The following is a 26,422-nucleotide window of genomic DNA, read 5'->3' on the forward strand; positions in this document are numbered from 1 at the left end:
AACAGGTAGAAAAATGACTAAAAAACAAAATACATTTGCATTAGGAAGACTGAACAGTTTTCTTCAGAAATATGCTTAAATTTTATAACCTCTAACCAATTGTGCTTAAAAGCTAATCACATTTTAGCATGGTACCAACAGTACTGTTTCATACCAGTCTGTTCTTTTGAGATTTTAATTGCTCTCCTTACCAAATAAAAATCTTGCTACCTTGAAGAGGAATTTGATTCACCTCTTCCCTCATTTCAGAAATTCCAAGAAAGGAGAACTATTTATTTATTTTTTTTTTGGACATAACAGTACACAAAATGTGAAGAATTTAGAGGTAACCTGATACCTTATAACATGAAAGATAGAACAAGAGATTATTGGAGGCAACAGTTTGCCTCTTTTATGTTTAGCCACAGCTGAGGAGTATGAATAGTCTTCCATGTTTCTCATGACCAAATCACATGGTATTTTGGTGAAAATCCTTGAAAAATTCAATTCCTACACACATCCATAATTTCCTTCTTCTTAATGAGCTACAAAAATCCCCATTCTTTACCTTCTTTGCCACAGGAATGTTGTTGGTTTTGCTCAATTCTTTCACAGGTTCTTGTTCAGGAAATGTTAACTGGTTTAGGTCTTGTTTTATATGATATATTTCTGAGCAACTGCATTCTGTTTTCCAAGTAGTTACATTTTCTAAATTTTCCTTCTCACTTACTAAATCTTGATTTAACTTTTTAAGCATACTCATTTCTTTTACAACGTTGTCTAATTTTATTCTCAATTGCCTTGCTTCCTCTCGGGCTTTATTTCTTTCTGCTCTAACTTTGCTCCATTTCTCCCTCCAGTTAGCAGTACAATCTGACCACCAGCGCATGGTCTTCTCCATTTGTGCAGCTCTGGCTTTGACTTCTTCCAGTTCCCGAATTTTTACTGCTTCAAAGATTTCCAAATCGCTGCTGTAATTCATATGCATACATGTATAATTAGATGAATATGGATAGGAATGTTGAGATGGAAGATTTGAATTACACATATTGCCATCTGGTTGGCGAACTTCAGCTGATTTATAAGGCTGTCTTGGTTGGGTCCTAAAAACCTGCATCTCTTCCATTATTTTCTGAAAAGAGCCTATGTTCATGTTTTGATTCATAATATAATTTCACTCCTAAAAAAGACAAAGATAATATTTTAGCTTTGCTCAGTTAAATTATGTTTTATGAATAACCTCAAACAGTATTTTGTTTTACTGTTACACTGTTTACTGTATAATGATATAATCTTATTAAAACTACTGTTAGGCATTTAGCAGTATATTTCATTAAGAAATAGCTATGAAAATATATTTTATGTAACATTTTTGAGTACAGCATAAATAGACATACTTATTACTTGTTAGGAATTCCTAGAAATAACTAGGAATTGTTACCAAAGGAAATGTCATTTGATATGCTTTCAAAAATTTCTGAGACTAAAAAAAATTATGCAAATACCTTCTTCCTTCAAGATAAGATTAAATTGAATCAATATATGTTTTAAATGTCTAGTAAGATGAAAGGATTTAGCTATATCTACAGTCACAGATTCATTTGCCTTCTTTCTTAGACTATGGAACTTCATACTAAGCAAAACTTACCTAGTAATTTATCTACATAAGCAAAAAAAAAAAAAAAAAAAAACCACCAATTTACATTTGGATACTCCTTGTTTCACAAGAAAAAGAAAATCAAGAATCTTTATGGTGTGCTTTATTTTGCTATCTACATTCCAGAAACTGTCCAGAAAGTGTATAAGTGTATTCATTTATTATTCTTGAAAGAATATCAATATCCTATCAGTAAATCTTGCTGCTCTCTTTCATTATTTATCCACTATTACTATTATTGATTTCCAGAGGAAAATCAACACCTCAGAAATTGCTTTCCTATCCCATTGCTAAAACAATGATGATATGGAAAAGCTGTAGTCACTTTTTTTTTTTTCTCCTCTTGGTTAAAACAAAACAAAACAAAACAAAACAACACAAAACAAAACATCTTGCTATACCAATAGAAGACTAAATTGTTTTTAAAAAAAATCTTATATTCCATTATATTATATATTATATATTATATTGTAATATATATTATATTATATATTATATATAATATTATATATAATGATATTATCTATTATATTGTTTAATATAAATAATGTTTATATGCTACATTGATTAGCATTAACACCTGTATTTGAAATGTAGAAAATAAATGCAGTAAACAAATCATTGAAGAGTGGATAGTTTTGACATTATGGTTCTTTCATGTTTCATTTCAGTTTCTGAATTTTCTGGTTCCATTTTCTCAGCTGTTATCAACTTTTCAGTACTTTCCAGGACATTTACTTGCCACTCATTAGAAGGTTCTGGAGAATTGTGGTAGATGACTGTAGAAAAGGAAAAACGTGGACAAATATACTCCAACTCCCTTTATGGTCACTCTCTGGTTAGCACCAGCAACCCACACAACAACACTACACAGCTGCATAACAGCCATTGCCAAAGCTTAATCAAGGTAGTCTTTTCCTTGTTTCCTGATCTCTTTCCAGAACTGTCATCTGAATAAACCCTACCCAAAACACAAAGATATCCCCACACATGATTTTGAAAGAGGCCCAGTAGAGCCAAAATAATTAAATGTTAAAATCTTACTGTAGTTTGTTACTTTAATTTTTGTTTGTGGTAATACATTTTTTTTCCTAAAGTGTTGGAAAAAAGGTAGGAAAAAAAGGTAGGAAGGAAGGGAGGGAGGAAGAGAGAAAGGACGGGAGGGAGGGAGGGAAGGAGGAAGGAAGAACAAAAAAGAAAACAAGAAAGCAGGAAAGCAAGAAAGCAAGAAAGAAAGGAAGGAAGAAAAGAGAGAGAGAGAGAAAGAGAGAAAAATTTATATAAAATGAAGGTCATTTTTTATTTTTTAGTAGTGAAAAAACTCACATTTTTTGATTCTGTCCAAGAACAATAGTATTTGCGGAGACATTCACTACTATGTTGATAATCAGTATTTTTGTTTTGTTTTGTTTTTGTTTTAAAGGATATTGCTAGTGGCTTTATATATTCACTGGAAGAAGGAACAACTTGTAAAGTGTACAGTTTACAAATATTTACATATCTGAAAAGTTGGAGAATAAACAAAACAAAACAAAACAAAACAAAACAAAAAAGAGAGAGGATGGAAATCTTTTAAACCATTTGCTTTGGCTGAAACTTCAGAAGTCCTGAGAAGAGAACTAGACCTTTAAGAATCAGAACAGCCTGTTGCTGTGGTTTCATTATTGGTTTAAGGCAATCTAACTGCAAACTGCTGCCATACCATTGGCCTCATCCACTGACCATGAATTCTTGGCCATCCTCCACTGTGTTGGCTGAAATCAGATCAGGTTCATCAGATCAGACTTACCAGTCCAAGTTGAAGCTGCTAATTTTTGAAGTTGACTTGTAGCTTAACTACCACAGCTGAGTAGCTCCAAGACTTCAAAGAGTTTTGTGAAACATCGAAATGTGCCAGCACATTTCATCCTGGATAGCTGATCCTAACTTTGTACCTAAATGTCCAATAAATTAAGAGTCAAAATAAATGACTCTTCCTTCAGAAAATATTAGTGGTGACTTAGTCTGAGATGGTAAGGAATACTAGATATTCATATTTGTCTTAACTTCCCTGTGTGTTTTTCAGAAAACCTAACCAAAACTGATTTTTAGAAATCCCCTGTAAGACTGTAGGAGGTAGAACAGTGTCTTAGCTTTTTATTTATTTATTTATTATTAAAAGAAATATATGTCAACATAATTCATTTCAGTGGCTGGCTGATGTCAGATAAAAACACAGATATTTTGAGTACTGTGTTCAGCTCTGGGGCCCACAGCACAAGAAGGACATAGACCTATTAGCATGAGTACAGAGGAGGGCCATAAGAACGATCAATGAACTGGAACAACTCTCCTATAAAGACAGGCTGAGAAGGTTGAGATTGTTCAGCTTGGAGTAGAGAAGGCTACTGAGAGACATTATAGTGGCCTTCCACCTAAAGGGGGCCTACGGGAAAGCTCGGGAGGGACTGTGTCAGGTAGTGCAGTGGGTATACAAAGGGTAATGGCTTTAAACAAACAAACAAAAAAATAGATTAGATATTAGGAAGAAATTCCTTTCTGTGCAGGTGGTGAGGCATTGAAACACGTTGCCCAGAGAAGCTCTGGATGACCCATCTTTGGAAGTGTTCAAGGCCAAGTTGGATGCGGCTATGGGCAACCTGGTCTAGAGCTACAGATTATACAGGTCTACAGATAATAATCTACAGATTATATAGGTCAATAGCACAAACAATACAAAAGATGAAATTAGAATCCACACTGAATACAGCTTTCAGCATGGCTAATTTCTAGGGGAGAAATAAATAAAAGACAGAAAAATATTTAGCCCTGTTACCCTATTATAAACAAGAGAAATGTACATATATTGTTGACTTTATAAAGATGTTGTGCTTATACTGGTTAAAAACGACTGTTTAATTGATATCTGACCATGCTATCTGACCAGCTCTTACACTGCTGCAGTAGACAGAAGATCAGTGATTAGGACAGAAAACCTTGACTTTGGTCTCCCTTTTGACAGAGGGAAGTCAGCAAATCATTAATACTTGCATATATTTTCCCATTTGTAAAATGAGGATAATTTACTGCTTGAAACAAACATTGAGAAGCTTTGCCCATTTTTACATTACATATTGTTATTGCTAGATGTCCATATGTTTTTCCTTTTCAAGTAGAATGACAGCACTGAAGGACCTACACCAAAATTCTGGAACCTGTGGAAATATTCTAGTGGAAATATGACTGAAATATTTTGATGTTTCACTATATAGAAACATATAAACTTTCTTTGGTCAGGTAGCCTGTTTTCACCCTCTTATATGTACTAAATAATAATAATAATAATAATAATAATAATAATAATAATAATAATAATAATAAATTAGTAGCTTTCATTGCTTGGGGTCAGATTGCCTTGTTCTGTCTCATTTGTACACAATACAGACAATCAAATATTATCACTGAAGCACAGAGGAAGACGTAAAGCCAAATTCTCAAAAATAGAAGAACAAAAAGTAACTAGAGGCCATGATTCACTAAAGACTTTTCAGATCTCATTTCATCTATTGGATTTCTCTCATGTAATTTAACTTACAAATTTTATCACTTAATAAAAACAAAACAGGTGTACAGAAGTGCAACACTTATTTGAAGACTTTTAGATATATTTTTGGTTTAGATATATTTTTGGATTAATGAGCAAGGTGCAGTGCCCTATAATTTAACACTACATTTAACACAGTAGAGAACAAGAGTATTTAGAATGTGGGAAGGGCAGTTCATGACTCAGTGTAATTTTATTAATTGTAATCAGGAAAAATGAATCTCACTACCATATTTACTTTGTTAAATTTCCATTATATTTTATACTGAAGCATCCATAGGTCTTCTGGATGCATGCCTGCTCTCAAAGTAAAAGGGTGTTTTTCCATTGACCTTAATGGAAGTAGGATTTTCTGCTTTGCATAATTGCTGTACTTCCATAACCAGTATTAGTCAGCTCCTGAAAAGTCAGCCCCTCCGTTCTCACACATTCTCAGTCTTACACTTTCTTTTGACTAGTTATTTTTTCCTGCTAATGAAGTAATCAGATCAAACAGATGCAACATTTCCATCTAGTAATTTGTCAGCTTTATCAGTGCCCTCACATATTTTCACAAGAGGCTGCATGAAACAGTGTTTCCACAAAACACATGGTAGAGGTGGAAGGAAAGTAGGACTGTCCCTTTTGACAGCATCATAGAATTGCATTCAATCTATATAGATCACAGAATTATAGAAGCAATATCAATAAAAGATAAGCAAGAAATTGTGATGCAACTGACAGAAAAAACAAAAACACTATATAAGCTATACCATATTACATTTAAAACACAGTGCTTGGTTTTTATTTTGGAAAACAAAACAAAACAAAACAAACAAGCAAACAAAAAAAGCATAAGCTAAAGTGAGCGTTTGGCTGTCAGCTTCCTTTTGTGGGAAACCACTAATGTGTATTGCACAGATCCATTGAGGTAACTCTAACTAGGAGCATCAACCTCTAAGAACATGGGGGATGAAAGCAGATGAACTACCCTTTAAAATGCCATGTGGCATTTCCAAACTTTTTTTTTTTTTTTTTTAAATGTAATGTTTATTTTCTTCAGATATTTTTCACAAACATTTTCATTTAATCTGAAGACTAATAGCTTTCTGTGAGTGTTGAAACAAAATATTAATAGTAGCAAGGATGAATATTCTTATGCAGCTAGTTTAATATCCATGCTTGACTGTTGTAAACCAACTCTGATAAAAATAGCAATGGGAATTCAATTTCAGCTCTGAAAGCTAAGACTTGAGCTTGTATCTATTTTAACAGAAATAGACTGAATATGAATCCTGAAAGGAAGCAAAGGTTTAAAATTAAAATCTTTTGATTTTTAGCAAAGTGCCTGAAGCGATCAGGATCTCATGATTCCAGACGGATGATTAGGATGGGCTTTTTTATGTCAATGGGATCTTTCATGTTACTAAACAAAACTGCACTGACGAAATAAAAAGCAAAATGTTTAATTTAAGACAGTCATAATCCCCTGGTTGACAATGAATCCTTAGTCATCCTTTTAGCTATCATGATACTTTCAAAATTCCCTTCTCTGGTATATGACTGCTTCATAGAAAAATAATTCACAGTAAAACATTTCACATCTACGTTGAATTTTGGTTATATTTTATAGGTGACAGTTTTCAATCTGTTCCAGGGACAATCAAGAAAAATGTCTAAGGTGTATCTGAAAGATAATAAAGATAAGAAAGCGTTCATTTTGTTACAGATGCAGACCTCTAAGCATCAGAAATTTGCTGAGTCTGATAATGGAGAAGAAAAAAAAATGCTGTCTGCAGCTAGTTTGAAAGTTTCCAGCTTGAGTTTGCAGCAGTAGACAAGCTAGCTCAGCATATGGAACATGATGAATGTAATTTACTTAATAAAAGATAATTAGATGGAAAGATAAGATGAAGTTAGGGAAGTAGATGAAAGTGGGGATTTTCTGTCCTGTGAAATCTTATGGTAGTTCCACCTGTTTAACAATTCAGGGATAAGATGTAACACAGAGTCCCTTTTAGAGTAGTTTTCTTAACTAAATAATCTAATGTATGTAATATATAGGAATCAACATTCATGTTATCATGTGAGTGGGGTGAGGACAGCATAAGGGAGTTAGAGAAACAGATCTGATGGTTATAAGAGGAAAGAAGAAACATACAGATAATTGGCAAACAAAACAAGGAATCTATCTACACCATATTTTATTATATTACAACCTTTGCTTATTTATGATCATAAACAATTGTACCAAAAAAGAACAGCTCTAGATTTATTATCCCAGGTTACTATTATGGGCAAAGAGAAAAGTAATAAACCTGGTGATACAGTTGGCAAAATCACCAGAAGTGAAAAGAATTATTACACTTCCCTTGTTTTAATTCATGCTCATTGAAATCAGCTTTTCCAGTAAGTTCACTATCAGAGGATAGCATTTCAACATCCCTCTGCATCCCATACTGCATGACTTAACCTGTAGTTACATCTCTCTTATGCCTTCATAGGCTTCAGCCAAACTTCTTTTTAAAGGGATCCCATATCTTAACAGAAAGTATCTAGTTCAGATGAAGCCAGTTAATTTTCTTTTGTCTAATCTATTAAAAATAATTAAAAATATATATATAAAAAAAAGTCAAAACTACATGTGTTTTTTTGTAAGTGCTACTGGAAAGTCAGAACTTCACATGATATTGCTACAGCTGTTTAAAAACAATAAGAACAAAAGTAATTTTCATTTACTCCAGGTGCTACAAAAATGTGTGAACTTATATCCATGGGGGGGGAAAAATAAAGAAATAGATTTTTGTAAAAATCAGTCATAGCTTGGGAGTGTGATCAGATTTGGGGCTTTTAGGTTGTTTGAGTTAGTTCTTTGGTTTAGCATTTTGTTTCCACTACAATGGAAAAAAGGCTTGGAGGAGGTGGGTGGGAAAAACAGGGAAGAACACTGACTGTCCTTCCCTGAAAACTTTGCTCTATATGCAGGGCTGCCAACAATGGAGACATTAATTCATAAAAGGGGAATGTACATCGCCAGGTAACAAGTGACAGGACAAACAGAGAGTGTAAAGTGAGTTGGGACACCCATCTGCCTATCTCTCTGCTGACAGCAGTGTGGATCACAGACAGGAGTGCACAGTGAGTGGGGAATTATAGAGAGAAAGCTGCAACTATATCAGTAAAGACTAGCACAATTTTACAGCAGAGATTGGTGGCTCAGAGCAAAACTGAGTTTAGAGATGTGGAAATGGCTTTGAAGCATAGAGTCACTCATGCCTATGCAGATATTTATGCTGTGTGGGATTGTTCAACCCCATGGCTAGAGAGTAGGGTAAAAGGAGAGAGAGAGAAGTAAGTGGTAGACATGTATGGGAAAGTAAACATACCAGAATTATTTACAATATAGCTAAATCTAAGAATATGTGTCTACCCACAAAAAAGCCTGCAAATCTTGAGGCACATTGGAGTCAGGTGGCTCGTCATTTGTCTCAAATAAATGTAGCACAAAATCCTTAGGGCAGAACAAGTAACTGGTTACAGGAATGACTAGGACACACTTGGTTTTACAATTTCCATTCTATTCACAACTTACAAATCTCTCTGTCTGTCGAAGTTCATCTCCATTTTACAATTGGCCCCAAATATCTGGACATACGTAACTGGTCACTCCTGAGATCCTGCTCAGGTTTTGGCTGAACACACAGCTCATGCTAGGGACTAGGAACCAGAAACATTAGCTCAAGAGCAAGAGCAACAAGTGCAGAGTACAGGAAGAGGTAACATCCACTCTGCAGCTGTTCTCACCTGCAATGAGCTGTTCCCTGAAGTCATCATTTCCTGGGGTCTTTGCAGATTTACTGCCTAGCAATTTCTTCAAAATCCACTAGCTTGTGGAAACAGTATAAACCAAATTCCAATCTAAAAAGTATAAATATGTCAGCATGCCAAAAAGCTTTTGAACCAGATCCAGGAGCAACCAGACTGCTGAGGCTTTTTTGCTTCCTGGTGTATTACAGGGGACATCCAAATTGTGACAGAGGAGGAAGAATGTGCACTTGCACCATCGTCTTGGTAACTATTTTGTTCACAGGTGCACTAATAAGGAATTAGAACTTGTGGGTTACAGAGTTCGTGACTTAATGAAGTACTGAATTAGTAAATTCTAAACTAGTCTATACAAAGAGAATTGAAGTCTTATTTTTATTTGGTGTTTTTGTATTGTTTTTACTGATAATGAGCATAGAAGGTAAAGTTTAATATTTTAGTACAGAGTACATTTGTCCTGTAAATTTAGGAGACCTAAATGGACAGTGCCAATGTATGCACATTGACATAGTTCCACAACCTGGTTCTACAGTGCAATGTATGCACATTCTCATAGTTCCTCAACCTGGGTCTGGATCATGATCTCTATTAGAAAGTTAAGAAAAGTGTTATTTTAGAAATGAAAATTAAAAGATGTCAATTCCAAGATTTTTGAGTGCACAGCCGAGGATCATCGTGCTTATTTTTTTCCAGAGCTATAAAAATTAAACCATTTTTAAGCAGTTGATGTTGGCTCCAAACATTATATTCTCTCCATGTGTTGTAACTAAAAATCAGCCAAAAAAAATGTCCTGAAATAAAGATAAACGATGCAAATCATTTACTTCCTGTCATAACTTATCTGCTCATCTTTTTTCCTGTTTACACTTCTCTAGCCACATTCCTTTTATTATCAAACCTTTGATGCAAATCTTAAAAATCCTCTTACATGTCTGATAACTAAAAACAATTATGCTGCGAAAACCATGAAATATAAAGTTATGTTTCTAGTGTCATAAAAAAGAACTGTTTTAATGGTTTTGATTTTTTTGTTATTGTTACTGTTATTTGTTTTGTGATTATAAAATCACAAGTAAGTGTATGAAAGAAACAATTTTTTCCACTATATCAGTTTGGAAAGTTTGGTTTGTTCAGTACGTCTTTGGGATCAAATGAAATCACAGCCTCAATTAATCAATGTCTTGACACACAAAATAAAGTTATGCAATCTCATCTTCCATCACCTACGCTCCACTTGAGCTTCTGAAATATAACTGATAATGTAAGGCCAAAAACTTAATTCTAAAGTTCCTAAAAAAATAAAACAAACCCAAAGTAATTAAACTGCCTTAGAGAGCAAGAGTAAACATAGAAATGCTAGAAGTTTTACACATTTTGTACAGATCTGGTCAAATATAAAATAGTGGTAAAACTGAATATCACTTTTTTGCTCATTGTTTCTTTATGGTATAAACACCTTTGCCTTTAAATTTAGTTAATTAATTAATAATCCCACTAGAGGATTAATATATATATATATAAAATACAGTAATAATAATAATACAGTAATACTACAACGGAGTATGACCAAACGTAAGTAAGTACTTGTTAGTAGAATACAGAATCTGTGCAAAGAGTCAGATCCCAATTCTGTGTTGATCACCACCAGATGATGGGAGGGAACAATAAGGCAGAGAGAAGGTATATAAATGAGACCTAAGTTTCCATTTGGTGCACTATTGAAAAATATCAAAACAAAGTTTGTTAACTACCTAAGTAGCCAAAACATTTCAATACAAGAAAGTAACTTCAGGAACATTTCTGTAGAAAAAAAAATGCATTTTTCTAGGGTATAAAATGCTGTGACAAAGTGAGCTATACATGGACTGACAATGTAATAGCACATTTTCTGTGGTTCTTCAGAAACACTTTGTCACAGCATTTTATATCTTATATATCCTTATACTCCCAGGAGAAAAGGTAAAGGATGAGCATTAAAGATACTGACTGAAATGTAATAAGCCACAGAGGGATTAATAAGTAAAAAGAAATATTTTTTCACGCTGGAATTTAGTCTGGAATAGATGATGGCTTTCTTTTTTATTCAGAAACTAAATAAGATTATTCAGAAACCAAAGGAAAATAAAGCAATCACCAGAATGCTGCAATAAGCATTTTACACTATAAAACAATATTAAGTATATTGCTACCTGATATTCCAGTATTTATCATAAGAAACAAACAAACAAAAAAAAAAAAACTCTGACTTTGGAGGAATCCTTGTTAATAGTAGCTTACATCAGCTTTCTTCTGCTGAAGGTTTTCACAATTCACACAAAGACATGTAGAGTAAATTGATATATATAGATATATAAACTGATTTATATATAATTTGTAACTTCACAAAGAGAAATGTGAAGAAGTCTTGTGTGGCCCTCAAGCTGGCCATAGCATTCTCATTGACAGTTTATCCTCATCTCCTATCCTTCCCCATAAACTACTCCAACGTCTGAAATAAGATTTACAGTTCCAAGTGGAAGTGGTCCTGCCCCACTTTAAGGAAAATTTAGGGAAGCTTTTCAGGAAAGAGAAGAAAGAGGAGGGGAGGGAATTATTATTATTATTATTATTATTATTATTATTATTATTATTATTATTATTATTATTATTATTTGTCGTGGTTTAACCCGGCCGGCAGCTAAGTACCACGCAGCCGTTCGCTCACCCTCCCCCCTCCCTCTCTGGGACGGGGGAGAGAAATGGAAAGTGAAGCCCGTGAGTTGAGATAAAGACAGTTTAATAAGACAGGAAAATAATAACAAAATAATAATAACAATAATAATAATAATGTTACAATGGTGATAATAGGAAAATACATAATATGTACAAACAAGTGATGCACAATGCAATTGCTCACCACCCGCTGACCGATGCCCAGCCTAACCCCGAGCAGTCCGGCCCCCTCCCCCCGGCTAGCCACCCCTATATATTGTTTAGCATGACGTCAGATGGTATGGAATACCCCTTTGGCTAGTTTGGGTCACCTGTCCTGGGTCTGTCCCCTCCCAGCTCTTACTGCACCCCCAGCCTGCCTGTTGGCAGGACAGAGCAAAAGGCTGAGATGTCCTTGGCTTGGTATAAGCACTGCTCTGCAACAATTAAAACATCGGGGTGTTATCAGCACTCTTCTCATCCTAAGCCAAAACACAGCATTCCACCAGCTACTAGGAAGAAAATTAATTCTGTTCTAACTGAAACCAGGACATTATTATTATTATTATTATTATTATTATTATTATTATTATTATTATTATTATTATTATTATTATTATTTTATATTTATTATTGTTTATACTTTTAATTATATTATGATTTATTAATTTCATTGATATTATAATTTATTAAATATTATATTATTAAGTATAATTATTATATTATTATACATAACATATAATTATAATTATTATATTATAATCATTATAATATATATTATATTATTATATTATAATTATATAATTATATTATTATATTCTTTATATTATATCATTATATTATTAATTAATAATAATAATAACAACAACAACAGCTTTCACTCTGACAGATAAAACAGAAATTTCTCTTGGAAGAAATTATGTGATGTATATAAACCCTGAGTAATCTGCACTATTTGACCTGCTTCAAGCAGGGGGCTTGGATTGGGTGAACTCTTGTCATCCCCTCTAACCTCATCATTCTCTGAGAAGTGCAATTTATGAGGAGCTGTGTATGTCCACCTCTCCTAACAACACTGCTGTAACAGCCAAGGAACAAGAACGAATCAAGAGTTTTTAATCTTTTTGAATATATAACTTGCAGATAAATGGCTTGAAAACCACTATATAAGGAGTAGAGGATCCTGTGAAAACACTAATCCTAGAAGCAGCATATCCCAATTGTTACCACAAATAGTAAGTATCTCCACATTTTTGACATCTACAACTCTTCCAGTTAATGTATTTTTAAAAATAAAGTTATTTTGTAATCTTAATGGAATAACTGTTACTGCAAATAAATAAATAAATAAAAATAATAATTAACATGTTTTTCATGTGGACGTATATATGCTTTGGAACTTTGTTCTAACAAACTCAATTATTGAACTTTTAAAATCCAGCAGCAGATTATGCGCAGAACACATTTGCTTTCAATATGGCAATTAACATTAATAAAAACATCATATTGTAAATAAAAAATCATTCTTGTGATTAGCATCAGAATTCTCTCACACACAGAAAAAAATAAGACTATGTTATGCTTCTGTAAGAATTCAGTGACATATGGAAAAGATTTTCTCTGAACTATTTTCCTATTTAAACAATTTTCACTCTAGTGATTGAAAGAAAAACCCAGACTACCTGTTTCAAAAGGACTGTTAAATTATCTTTATTTGTTATTCAAGGGCAGTAATGTATTTTCTTGCAATTTTCTTGTTTCCATTTAAGATTAAAAACAAACAAACAAACAAAAAACCACTACAAGGTATGCAACAGATAACAGTGACATTTTTAAGACAGCTAGGCTCTACTCCCCCATATCTCTAATTTGCTAAAAGTTATATCTTTTTATTGGATTTATGAAACACATCAGGATCTATGCACTCATCCATGAAACAAATACATACATTTTAGAAAAAAAAATAAAATATCTTGAGATATAAAGCGTGATTGTGTTTAGCAACTTACACAGTTTTTTGTCTTTCCCACATCTATTATTGCAAGTGTACAGGATCCTTGTTTCCAAAAAAAACAAAGGAATAGAAATGCTGGCACACAAAGAAAAAAAAAAAAGTTCTTAAAATAAGAGAAGCTCAAAGGAATATATGCTCCTCCCAAGCCAGATAAAACTTGAGTCTATAAACATAGACTAAGTACTTAAAATTTGTAATACTTTAATACTTGGATACTCTAGAGTCAAAGGGCAACCTGTAAAAAAAGACATTGGACATATGCAAAACCAGAGACATTTAATCAGTTAAGTATGAGCAAAGATGAAGAAAAGTTGAATCCCCCCCCAAAATACTATAAAATAAAGAACTATTCTTTGTGACTAAGAACTGTTACATTGTATTTCACATAACTTAGATTTTCTTGAGGTAGAAGGGCAGCAGATTGTTCAAATCCAAATCCTTTTGAAAGATTAGTGTATTGTTTTGTTTTTCATCTTGACATATTTCTCCTCCTTTCTGAGAAAAGATCCACAGATCATGACTAATTATTCTCAGGGATGGACTCCGATTCTTATGTGAGGTAAAGGTCCAGGTGGAGACTGCAGCATTCCTAAGGGGTTGGTATTGGAAATAGTACTATTTAACATAGTTGGCAACATGGATAATGGGACTGAGTGCACACTAACCTAGTGTCTCAACAATACTAAATTGAGTGGTGTGGTCAATGCACTGGAAGGAAGTGTCCCCCATCCAGAGGGACCTTGACAAGTTCAAGACTTGTTATTTTCCCGTGCAAATAATATGCAGCTCAACAAGGCCCCTGCACCTTGGTTGGAGTAATTCCAAGCACAAATACAGGGTGGGTGGTGAGTGGATAGAGAGCAGCCCTGCAGAGAAGGACTTGGGGGTTCTGAAAAACTCATCATGAGCAAGTAACATATGCTTGTAGCTGTAAAGAATGTTCCAACAATTCATGTCAATAGATGGTTTGAAGGGTAAACCTTGAGTCTCTGATATCTAGTGGGTTTCAGAATAACTGCTAACTATTGTGACTATTGCATGGGACGCTACATAAGTCTCTGATATCCAGCCAAGAAGGACAAAGGAGAAGGACAAGGAAAAAGCCTGGGAGGAAGACTACGAGCCTTCAGCACAAGAGACAGCACAAGAGACCCCCAGAGGGACTACTGGAGACATACGCATGCACCAGTGGGAGGGTTTGGATTCCGGGAACTAATTATAATAACCCTGCCTTTTCTAGAAGTAGTAATGAATATGTAGTAGTAATGAATATGCCTAGGAGCATAAAAACCAGCTGCCTGATGTAATGTGTGTGTGTGTTGGAGGAGCCCAGACTCCCCACGCACCCAGCGCTGTTTGCTTGCCTTTTATTGACCCCCCCAAAAAAAATCTCATAAAGCTAAATTGACTCGGAATTTATAACACAGCCCAGAACCCAAACATATCATGGGGCTGCATGAAAAGAAGTGTACCTAGCAGATTAAGGGAGGTTATTCTCCCCCTGTACTCTGCTCTCATGAGACCCCACCAGGAGTGCTGTATTCAGCTCTGGGGCCTGCAGCAAAAGAAAGACCTGGTCCTGTTAAAGGAAGTTCAGAGGAAGGCCATGGAGATGCTCAGAAGTCTGGAGCAGCTCTCCTATGAAGAGAGTTGGGTTTACTCAGCCTGGAGAAGAGAAGGCTCCTGGAAGATCTTACAGCAGTCTTCAAGTACCTAAACAGGGCCTACAAAAAAGCTGTGGAGGAACACTTTGTCAGGGAGTATAGTGATAGAACAAGGAGTAATATCTTTAAGCCAAAAGAGGGTAGATTTAGATTAGATAGTAGGAAGAAATTCTTCAGGGTAAGGGTAGTGAGACATTGGAAAAGACTGGCTGGAGCAGTTGTGGATGTCCCATCACTGAAAGTGTTCAAGTAACCTGGTCTAATGGGAGGTATCCCTATACAAGGAAGTTGAATAGTCCTTAATATCCCTTCCAGCCCAAACCATTCTGTGATGACAAAAAACTTTCTTCTGTTCCTCTTCGTCACTTCCTAAGCTAATTGCATTAGAAGCAAACTAATAGTTTTATTTCAGCTCTAGTGAGGGCCCTGGTAGACCACAGTTTTAAAGGATAACAAAAGAGAATAAAGAGGGTTGTGTATAAACCCCAGCTTTTTCCAGGTAAACCTGTTCTGCCAACACAAACTGTGAACATACAGAACTGTGTGTGAAAAAAATGGAGTATAAAGATAAACAGGTATTCCCAGATTCCAGACTAATGGTCAATTCTCCTAAACACAGGTGGAAACAATATAGAATAGATGTATCTGTTAGAGCAACAAATAGTGACTTGAAGGAAGCATTTAATTTTCCATAAAGTTCCACAAAACATTATATTTGGACTGATTTTTGTGTTTGTTTTTTTTTGTTTGTTTGTTTTTGAAACTATTACATCCACTATGATTCCTGTGAAAATTATGGGTTATATTATGTCTCTCAATGTGTGAATTGCTTCTGTAAAATATAGGTTTTGTAGGCCAATAGGATAATTTGACCATGGAAGTCTAAGTCTAAGTACCTTATTTTTTTCTTCCAATATTAAATAAAAGAAATATATCTAGGTAAAGAAACGTTGCTCTTTGAAGTTATAGTAGGACACGAGGTGCCAACAGTTGGAAGCAGTAACAGAAAACAGAAGCACTTAATGTGATGTTCTTTTCGTAACTAAAATTTTGTCCTAAATTAGATGATAAGACGTCAATGCTCAATAACTTTCATAATACTTTGTAAGTAATTACTGTTATAGCAGGTTACTGTCATGGATACAGTTTCTATTCCATTTTAGGGTAATATGATGCATTCAGTAAGTTGTTTTGGTTTCCCTATGTCTGAGTACATTTATAACCCACATAAATCTTTGTAAAGACTTTGTAAATTGGTTGAGGAAAGAGGCTAATAATAACCCAAGTTACAAACAGCATGATTGCTTTTTATCTTTTATATCTTTTTTATCTTTTAATTTTTATTCTTCACACCTAGTTATCATTTTTGAATCTGTTGAAATTTTTCCAATAGCTTTGACAGATGGAGTACATTTTCACCAATAATTTAACTCCTAAAACATTACTAAAACAAAGTGACTGGGTAGAAAGTCAAAGTTCAAAGAAAAAGCACTGAAATTAGATATCAGAGAAATTCACACATCATTTTTCATAACATCCAGCAACAGTCCCAACTTGAACAGAAACCTCAACCCTCAAGAAAATTATTTTGGTAAGCTAATATCTCTTATGTCTTTGAAGTTGTGTTCAAATCCTAAATACTTGCAACATAAATATTTGCAAATACAGATGTTGTTATTTACTACCCATAAGGCCAAAAGAAACTCTGAAATACTGCTTTAAATAATTTGCAGTAAGTTTTCCACACAGGAATATTATGTTTGATTACAAACCTTCATAATATATCAACCTTAACTTCTATGCATTTGAGCCTGTAGTATCAATATTCACTTCTCAGCCACTACACTTGAAAAAGTTGTATAATTAGATCATTCTGGGAAAACAAAACAAAACAAAACAAAACAAAACAAAACAAAAAAAAAAAAAAAAAAAAAAAACAGCTTCCTAGAACAGAAACAAGCATTAGAGATAAGCCATGTTGGAGGTCAGTCCATTTGGACTTGTATGTATTTCTCATTTAAAACTAATGTTGAGGGCTCCAGCTGTGTAGGTTTCCCTCTTACCTGACAGCTGACCTAGGGCTTCCCATTTTGCAAGCTTGACTGATAACATTAGGAGGCTTCTCCCTCTGCAACAACTCATGATCAATCTTCCCCAGGATGTAGAGTTCCTACTGGATAGTTAAACTTTCTTTGATTATTATAATCTTCAGGATGTTCTGATGAGTTAAGTGACCTGAAAACCTGGGTTAACTCATGCAAAGGCTGGATTGGTGCAGATGATACTTAGTGCAGATATTTAGTGTATGCTCACTTTGAGCATATGAAAGAACATCTGGCATGAACAAAAACATTAACTTATCAGAGCTATGTAGAGGTTTCTGATTTTTTTGGGGAGGAAGTTTACCGGGGAGCCTGAGGTTTTCTTCTGGGAAGTGTTTATTTATTTATTTTACAATACTATTGCTGATAATGATCTAACAATACTAATAACACAATCAGTTACCTTCTTTAAGTACAAAATACTTGATACAGAGTGGTTCCTAAAAATCTCACTTCTAGTTGAATTTTACGATTAGAAAAATCAAAATTAGAAAACATAAAGCACACCTGTGTCCGCTACTCAAATTTCTAGATGATTTTCCCCTCTTTCCAATTCTCAGTCTCTTTAATCCCTAGTTCAGAAATCCATCTGCTGCAGCACACTGATGGCTGCAGTGATAAATCACATCTAAAATGCAATATAAACCTGAAATAAAAATAATTTTCCTTAAGTAATTAAAAAAGGAGCAATAATATAACACACATTCACAAACAAAGACTGCTCTTATTTGGCAATAAATGCAATTAAGTTCCTGTTATCCCAGGATATCCCCTGTTATGTAATCTTAATTTTAACATCTTTGTATGTAATAATTTAAAAGAAAATTATTCCTTACCATTTTTGATACTGTTATTGAAGAGAAAGTTGCTGTTGTTGAAGTCATGCTTTTCTTGCCTATTTTTCATTGTTTGCCTGTTTTTTAAGAGGCTGAGGTTATTGGGGAGGAGAAGAGGAAAAGAATTTCACAAACCACCAACATAAATTTACTTTGATAAACTTCCTTTGAAACCAAAAGGCCTACCACCAATGCTCTTCAGCAATTGCTATTCAGACACAAGGAGATTCACTGTTATTGACATTTAAAGTGTTTCTTATTATTTTTTTCAACTGTTCCACAGAAGAGGCAAAGAACAACCCAGTGCATAAGTCTTCCTCCTTTGTTTTCACAGAAAATTGAGTAAATTAGTTTAAACCCTCACTGAATGTGACACATATTTCTTAACCCACACTGAAATGAATAACAGTCATAGCCCATTTAGTTGAATGTGTAGGCTAAGCAGGTAGCTTCTAATGTTGTTCAGCTCAGTGGCAGCAGAGCCATTTGGTGGTGGTCAGTGGCAAAGAATCTCAGAAGACTTCACACAGAGGCACAGTTGTCAGTGTGTTACCACACCACATGCAGCTCAGCCAGCACATACACGTACTATCCTGCTTATACAGATGATGACCTATGCTGTGCCAGAAGGCTATCCTTTTGTGGATTGAACTTTTCAGAAAGAGGGAAGGCTCCAGAGATGTGTGGCAGTAATATCTAAGACATGCATTATCCACAAGGCTAGATCTGCCTTTCGACATGACATTTATAACTGGTTTTAAACATATTTTTTTTTTAATTTTAAACTATTAAAGCCAGTATTAAGTGAAAATCAAAGTTAAAAATATTTAATTCATCTGTCCATTTTCATCTAGGAAGCCTGTTAATTAATGTGATAACTAAAACAAATATATTCAAGTAAACTTTAAATAAGCTTAAGGTTAACTATTCAGACCAAAGATCATTGTGTCACGAGCATGTTGTCAGTGGTTGGTTTCCTTTCCCAGACATTACTAACATGAGCATTCTACTATGTAATGCATTACTTGTTTATTTTAAAATGTTAAATTAATCTCACTGATCTGAGAGCCCCTGTAGGTCATGATCAGGTATAACCAAAATGGTCAGCTTTTCCCAAGCAGTACTGAGGACTTTGGAGAAGATCTGGTTTTGATTACATTTTTTCATATTGGTCTATAGATCAGGTCACTGGGTTCCTTTCAGTTTCAAAAAGGAAACAGACCAATGAAGATTAGAGATTTTTCAGTCACCTTGAACAGTACTTTGCTGAACAAGAATCAGGTCAGAACAAAAATTGACACCTGTTCAGCCATATACAGTAAACAATATCACTTAAATGTATGGAGAAGCTGTGTTATTAAAAAAAAAAAAAAAAAAAAAAAAGCATCATAAGCTTATTATCACATTGCCTTTTTTTTTTTTTTTTTTATGCAACACTATTGCAAAGTAACTTTAGACTGGATAGATTCACTGTCATTTACAGGCATTTTTTCTTGCCTACTTACAAAATGACACTGAGTGGGCGTTTTTGTTTTAAATGTGAGGAAGTAGAGGCATATCCACTAAATGTCTTAACAAAAGTTAAGTTTTTAATTTTGTTTATATTTTGATCAATTCTTGATTCTATTTTTATTATTATTATTATTATTGACAGCATCTAAAAAGTATTTTCCTTCTGATATCAGAGATAAGAAATAATTGCCTTATAACTGTAAATATTTATGATCTTTATGTACATAAACATGACCTACTTTCAAATGTAGTTTCATAATGTTGGCAGTAGGGAAAATTAATCACAGATACATGATGCATTGCTTCAGATAAAACATTCCAACACTTATTAAGACACAAAACAACTTTTCTTCAAAATATGGCTCAGAGTCATTCTGGAAACTAATGGTTTTCCCACCCACATAAACAGACAAGTAAGAATGTTCAAAAATGCTTTGTTTTCTCTGGGTCAGAGCACATCCTCTTGGCTTGTTCAACTACTCTGTTACAGTTTTACACAAATTAACAAAATTCTGATGTGAATAGATCTACTCAGATTTACCAGAATAGTTTTAGAAGCCATCCCTTCCGTAATTGTCTATAAATACTTTTCTTTAAAAAGAGATTACTTCTTGTACATTTACATGTACTTATTCTCAATTGATCTTTTCCACTGTAGTATTTTAACACCAATAATATTTTGTCTTTCAACAGTTCAAGGGTTGGTGGTATTTAAAACTGTAACATAGAACCTTGTGATGGCTCCAACTTCACTAAGTCTTTTTTTTTGACAGAAATGTACTTAAGAGAAAATTTATATTTTTGCAAAAGCCATCAGAGAATCATAGAATCATTAAGTTTGGAAAAGACCTCCAAGATCACATGGTCCAACATGTGATTGTACCATGGCTCTTTTACATGGTGGTAGAGGCTCCTCTACCACCAATACAACCCACTAAACCCATCATTCTACTGTTTTTACAGTAATCCATGAAGTAGCATATATTTTGTGGTAGGGTTCACTTAAATTCATAAAAATAAAAAAAAAAAGCATATTTCTTTATCTTCCCAGTGCCAATGGAATGTCCATGTGTAGTCATATCTAAAGAGGAAAAATTAATTGTATACATAATGGTTACTGAGGCTAGATCCTCCTGTGTACTTTCTTTTGAATATCGTGCTTCAGACAGAGGACAGGGTAGCATCTTTTTGTCAAAAGATGATACCTACAGAAGTTATGAAGAAACCTTCAAGTAAACTGAAAATACATTAAAAATAATAATATCAATTAAAAAAATAATAATAAAGAAGAGCTTTCAGCGAGCTTCGTCCATGAAACTCATTTAATTTAACCTAATGTCAATCAGACTTAGAATACTCATAGCAGCATGAGCAGCGAGAATCAGGCTGTTCAAGGAAGATAATTTTCACAATAAGTCAGTCAATAATATATTACTAAAAGGACTAATAAGGGAACAGGAGTAAAAGCATACTTTGCTCAGAGAACTGCTTTTCCAAATGAATGTGGAATATGGTTTCTATAATGCTTTAAAAGGAAGTTAATTCAAAGATAAAATAGTTTCCATATATTGATATATCTTCTTGTCATGTCAGTTAAATAAAGAAGCATCTTACTTGTACAATTTTTATTAAAAAATAAAAATTAAAAAAAAAAAGTAAAATGGTCTTTTAACAACTTGGAAAATAAAAGTCCGGTAAGGGTCTGTACAACATAAATGGACTATTAATAACCATAAAAGTGTTGTTTATGAACTAATTTGGATTTTTTTTTCTGATATAGAAGCTTACCAGATATAATTTTAGCCATGATAAAGACCTGTTTTGGGAATGCAGGAAAATCTTTGACATTAAAGCAGCCCTTGAAAATGCATGAGATTAATGTTCGGTTTTCAATTACGGTTATAACTCTTTAAGTTAGTAGAGCAAAAGATTCAAAGTTGAGAAAGAAAGTGTGTAAGAAAGTGTGTAAGAAAGCGTGTAAGAAAAAGGAGTCTAGACAATCCTTGCAGAGATGGACTCAGAATTTATAGGCATAAGAGTTATGAATCAATCCATGCTAGGAAAACAAAGCACACAAACTGAAGTTGATCACTTCAATTTCAGAGTTATTCAAGAGTTTGTTGTTTACTTTCTGTTCTCCATTTTGCTACAATGTAATTTAACATAAATGCAAATAAAGTGCTTATTTCTGTTTTCCATAGGATTTCCTTTAAAACTGCTGTTTCCAAATGCAGTTTGCTTGGAACTCCATCATAGAAAGGTAATTGCTTTACCACCTACTTAATGAGATGGATCACACTTTTGGAGTGCATAGTACTGTATAATCAGACTCCCAGTAATGATAATGACGTTAGGAACAGGAACCCTTATATAGGTGTCTATATTAACAGACACCTTTATATAGGTTTCTATATAAACAATTTAGAGTCAGAAGGAACTGCTTCCTCCTCTGTAATCTCTAGGTATCCTCTAGGGAGCCAAATTTCATACTCTCTTAAGTATTCTTCTATTGGATCACACAAACAGAACAGAACAAATCCTTGGAACAGAAAAGTTAATAAAAAGTGTCACACAAGTATAATTATTAATTATATATACATATATATATATATATTATACATATTAAACTTGGTGGCAGAGTGTTCAGGTGCTTGTTTGCAAGTGGATGAAATCAAACCCAGCAATGACAAGATTTAGTTTTATACACTTTAAAGCACACGATACATATGCTTGTTTACATAAACAATTAACGTAGCCTGAAAGTTAGTTTGACTTCCTTTTTTTTTTCCCCCTTGGAATGCTGACAATACTTTATTCAATTGTACTGCTGTAATGACTTCTTCATTTATCAGCAATTGACATATAATAAAAAAAAAAAAAGTAGAAAGCAACATTTAAATTTAAAATAATATGTACTTCATTGTTACAATATTTACAGCTACAAAAATATAGCTAGTTGAATTAAAATTTGCACTAGGAAAAAAATAGTTTTTTCCTGATAGAAAGTTGCCCTTACTCTCCATATGTACTTGTCTATTATATTTCAGAGGAAAAGCACCAACTAAAATTTGTGCAGTAAAAGTGGTAGGAGACAAGTAATTTTATTCTTACAAAAAGCAATGTGGAACATGAAAATTTGTGTTGATAAATTCTGCAGATATTAGTGGAATAATAGTTAGTATAGAATTATTTTTATGGATAACAACTGCTAGTCTCTTCAACCCACAGATTAGCCAACCAGTAGAATAATAAATTTGTATGTTTTAAATGATTTCAAGATCCACCCCTCTTGGTGCTGAAGTTAACTACAATGATTTAAGTCTGCTTATTACCAGCTGCTTTAAATTATTAATTTTCTGATGAATTTATTTCTCAGTTTTACCTGAAGTAAATACCAATACTTTAGATTTAATTTAGAAATCTGGCCTTAATAAAAAGCAGGCTATGTGCACGTACGTAAAAATGACAGACATGTTATTTCATTATTTTTTCCACTCAAAGGTTTTTGAGAATTATCTGAAATGTTTTTTTTTTGTTTGTTTGTTTGGTTTTTGTTTTTGTTTTGTTTTGGATGTAGGTATGACTAATTCCACTGATACCTAATATTTTATAGAAATACTTTAATCTTCAGTATATTATCCAAAAAAGTAAATTCAGAAAAAGATCCCAAAATGAAAGTTTTCTAACACACGGATGATCTAGAACAAGAGTTAGGCTTCTAGCAATGAGATTATGCATAGCAGAGTCTGCTTTACAAAATGGCTTTAAGAATCAGTGTGAAGTGAGAAAAATAAAATGCAGTTAACTGGACATTCTGTTAGTTCTATTTGCTATATTAAACTGAACAGAATTACTTTTGAAATTTGGCCTTTTCTCATTGCTAATGGGGCATCCATATACTCTCACACCATCTGGTATGTTAACCTTTCAAATAGCGACAAACTAAAATATTTGTCCCACATCAACAAGCCATAGTATTAATAAGCCATATTTCATTGCATTATTATAATGTCATATAGCTAAGAACACCTCTCCCTACATACACTTTTTTCTTATCCTATCCTCAGATATTTTCTGAAGAAAATTAGGATTATTAGGATATTAATCTCATTAGATGAATTTATGAAAAGAGAAACACTGTGAAAACACTACTTCTAAGAACAAAATGCAATATGAACAGCTGCAAACTCATAACAGAATTATTATGGCACTTTAGGTTTATACTACCAATAACTGTTGAAAATTACTAAAGTTTATCTTATTCCAGCATATCCTGTTAAAGATGTATTTCACAGTGATTTAAAAAAGGATTTCAGCACTGAAACAATATAAGTCTTGAAGTCTCAGTATTTGTATTAACTTCTAAATCAAAAATAAGAAATAAACATTTAACAAAATACCGCTTTGAAAATTTAAAAAACTTACCTTGTTGTAAAAAAGTACCCTTCTATATCTGAAAAACAATAATAACAACCTCTATGTTTTATGTTTTACCCTATGTAATAGGGTGTTAGGATTAATATTACCCAGCAGTAGTGAAAGGAAAGGAGAGAAATATCTAGCTAAATCTAACTCAGCTACATACTTCAAATAACTGTTTCCTGATCTTCAGTACTTTGCTGGGTATTTCAGACCATTTTTTTCCCTACTATCAGTATGAAAGTAACCCATACTCTGTAGCAAATGAGAAATATAAGAATAAGTAATAAGCCCCCAATCTTACCCCTTACCCTCTGGGTTTTCTGGGCTCCTCTTGCTTCTCAGTGTTACAGAGACATGTGTAAACAACAGAATTTCCTGCATCCTTTTCTCATCTACACTGTACTGGGACTTGGCCAACAGGATTATTTACAACATTAGGGCCACTCCACAGTAACTTGAAAATGACTCCCCATTGGTCAGGCTTTATCAAAACTAAAACCACAACATTTTTCCTTTATGTGCAAGTCATTTATCCCAAATAAAACATTTTTCCATGTTGTTCTTCACTAAGTATTACTTTCTTCTATTTATATTCCTCCTTACCTTTCTAAACTGAAGACTATGACCCCAGTCGCCTAAGGGTTATGCAAAAGCCTAAATTAATTATTCTAACTGTAGTAATTAAGCACATGCACCCAGACTGGGTGGATTCGTATGTTACTTCTTGCTCTTATGCAGATTTCCTGGCCAACTATATGGCAAGTCCTAGAGGTAAAAAGCTGATACGGTTTGTTGCAGTTCATATGATTTGCTATAGCTCTGAACAGCTAAATATTTTCAATTATAAAAAAAAAAAAAATCATATATAAAATACTGACAATTCATATATCATAATCTCAGACTGAGAAGCTAGAGCTCTTATAAGTTTTAGGAGTATAATTCTACTTCCCTATTAACATTTCATCACCTTTTCATCACTGTAGAAGTCTTCATTGTGAGTAGTAGCTATGGCTACAAGACTTCATTTAACTAAGAGGATTCTCTGATCAATCTGATTCACAAAATCTACTGCACTGATTGGAGACAAAGGGCATTCAGTTAAAAAAAGGGGGGGGAGGGGAATTACAGGAGGGACCTAGGTATTTATATGAAAATAATAACAAAAATAAATAAATTTAAAAGCCTGTATCAAATTTGTGTGTCTCTATATATACATATATAAACAATAAAATAAGGCAACAGCTACTTTATACATATTCCATGGCTCCTTCAGCCACATATATCGCATCTCCCACTAGAATACTCTCTGGCTATACTCCATTATCCCTACTGTAGGAAATCAATTCACATTTTTTAAATCAAGTTATGTACACATCATAACTTACATTGTATGTTATTCATTTGTAACTAACCACATTTCAACCCATTCATAAGATGCAGACCTCACTTCCCACCATTCTACTCTTACTGCAATTTCTGCCTGCAACCAAGAAGTCTGTTCCATTGCCCTTACTCAGACGATTTTGCAATTCCTAAAGAAATTGATACGCAGTCATTTTATCTGAGAGGAAGTTAAGTAACTTGCATCAGAACTGAAAATGCCTTCAGAAGTGAAGTTTTCTAACAGAGGATTTATGCCTCTATTTCCCCCTCCCCCTTGAAATAAATAAAATTAAAAAATAAAAATCAATATGACACTGTGAAGAGTACTACTAACTGCTGCAAATATCTTTTTTTTTTTTTTTTTTTTTTTTTGGGGGGGGGAAGGGTAGGGAAGCACATGGTAGGCCAATAGTAAAGCTAGAATGACATCTCAGGTTCCGTTCTGTTGCACCTGTCATACTCACCAAGTCTTGGAGGAATCTTGATTTTATGCCATTGTTATAGGTATATTCAAATTTAATTTAAAAATACAGATTAAATTTGCGAAGTTACCATGTGAAATTGTACGGATTACATAGGTGGCACATTTTATAAACTTAAAAGAAATAAATTGTAAATGCAATAATTCATTGACTTTGGAGAGAAAGTCAAATTTACAAAGGCAAACAAAAACTTTTCATACTAAATAAGCTTGTGGATTGCAAACCTGCATGAAACTAGAAAACTACTAGGGAAAGACAGCAAGGAACTTAATATCATAGCTAGATTTGAAAAG

General features: G+C 33.6%; 1 protein-coding gene across 4 annotated transcripts in view; it reads right to left on the reverse strand.

Moving 5' to 3' along the window:
• CCDC102B (coiled-coil domain containing 102B) overlaps window positions 1-24,648 on the reverse strand; it is a 169,327-nt gene extending 144,679 nt beyond the window's left edge. The window contains exons 1-3 of one of the 4 annotated variants that reach the window (XM_032181645.1): window positions 24,573-24,648; window positions 18,331-18,407; window positions 548-1,159 (exon numbers count right to left, since the gene is read on the reverse strand). In XM_032181645.1, coding sequence (XP_032037536.1) covers window positions 548-1,144 — 597 coding nt within the window. In that variant the 5' untranslated portion in view covers window positions 1,145-1,159; window positions 18,331-18,407; window positions 24,573-24,648. Of the gene's footprint in view, window positions 1-547; window positions 1,160-11,919; window positions 11,937-18,330; window positions 18,408-24,565 lie in introns of those variants that run through there. The other 3 variants (XM_032181644.1, XM_032181646.1, XM_032181647.1) reach the window with 3 other exon arrangements.
• Between the last annotated feature and the right edge of the window lie 1,774 nt (window positions 24,649-26,422).

The sequence above is a fragment of the Aythya fuligula genome, chromosome 2, assembly GCF_009819795.1.
Source record: "Aythya fuligula isolate bAytFul2 chromosome 2, bAytFul2.pri, whole genome shotgun sequence".
NCBI classification, from domain to species: Eukaryota; Metazoa; Chordata; class Aves; order Anseriformes; family Anatidae; genus Aythya; species Aythya fuligula.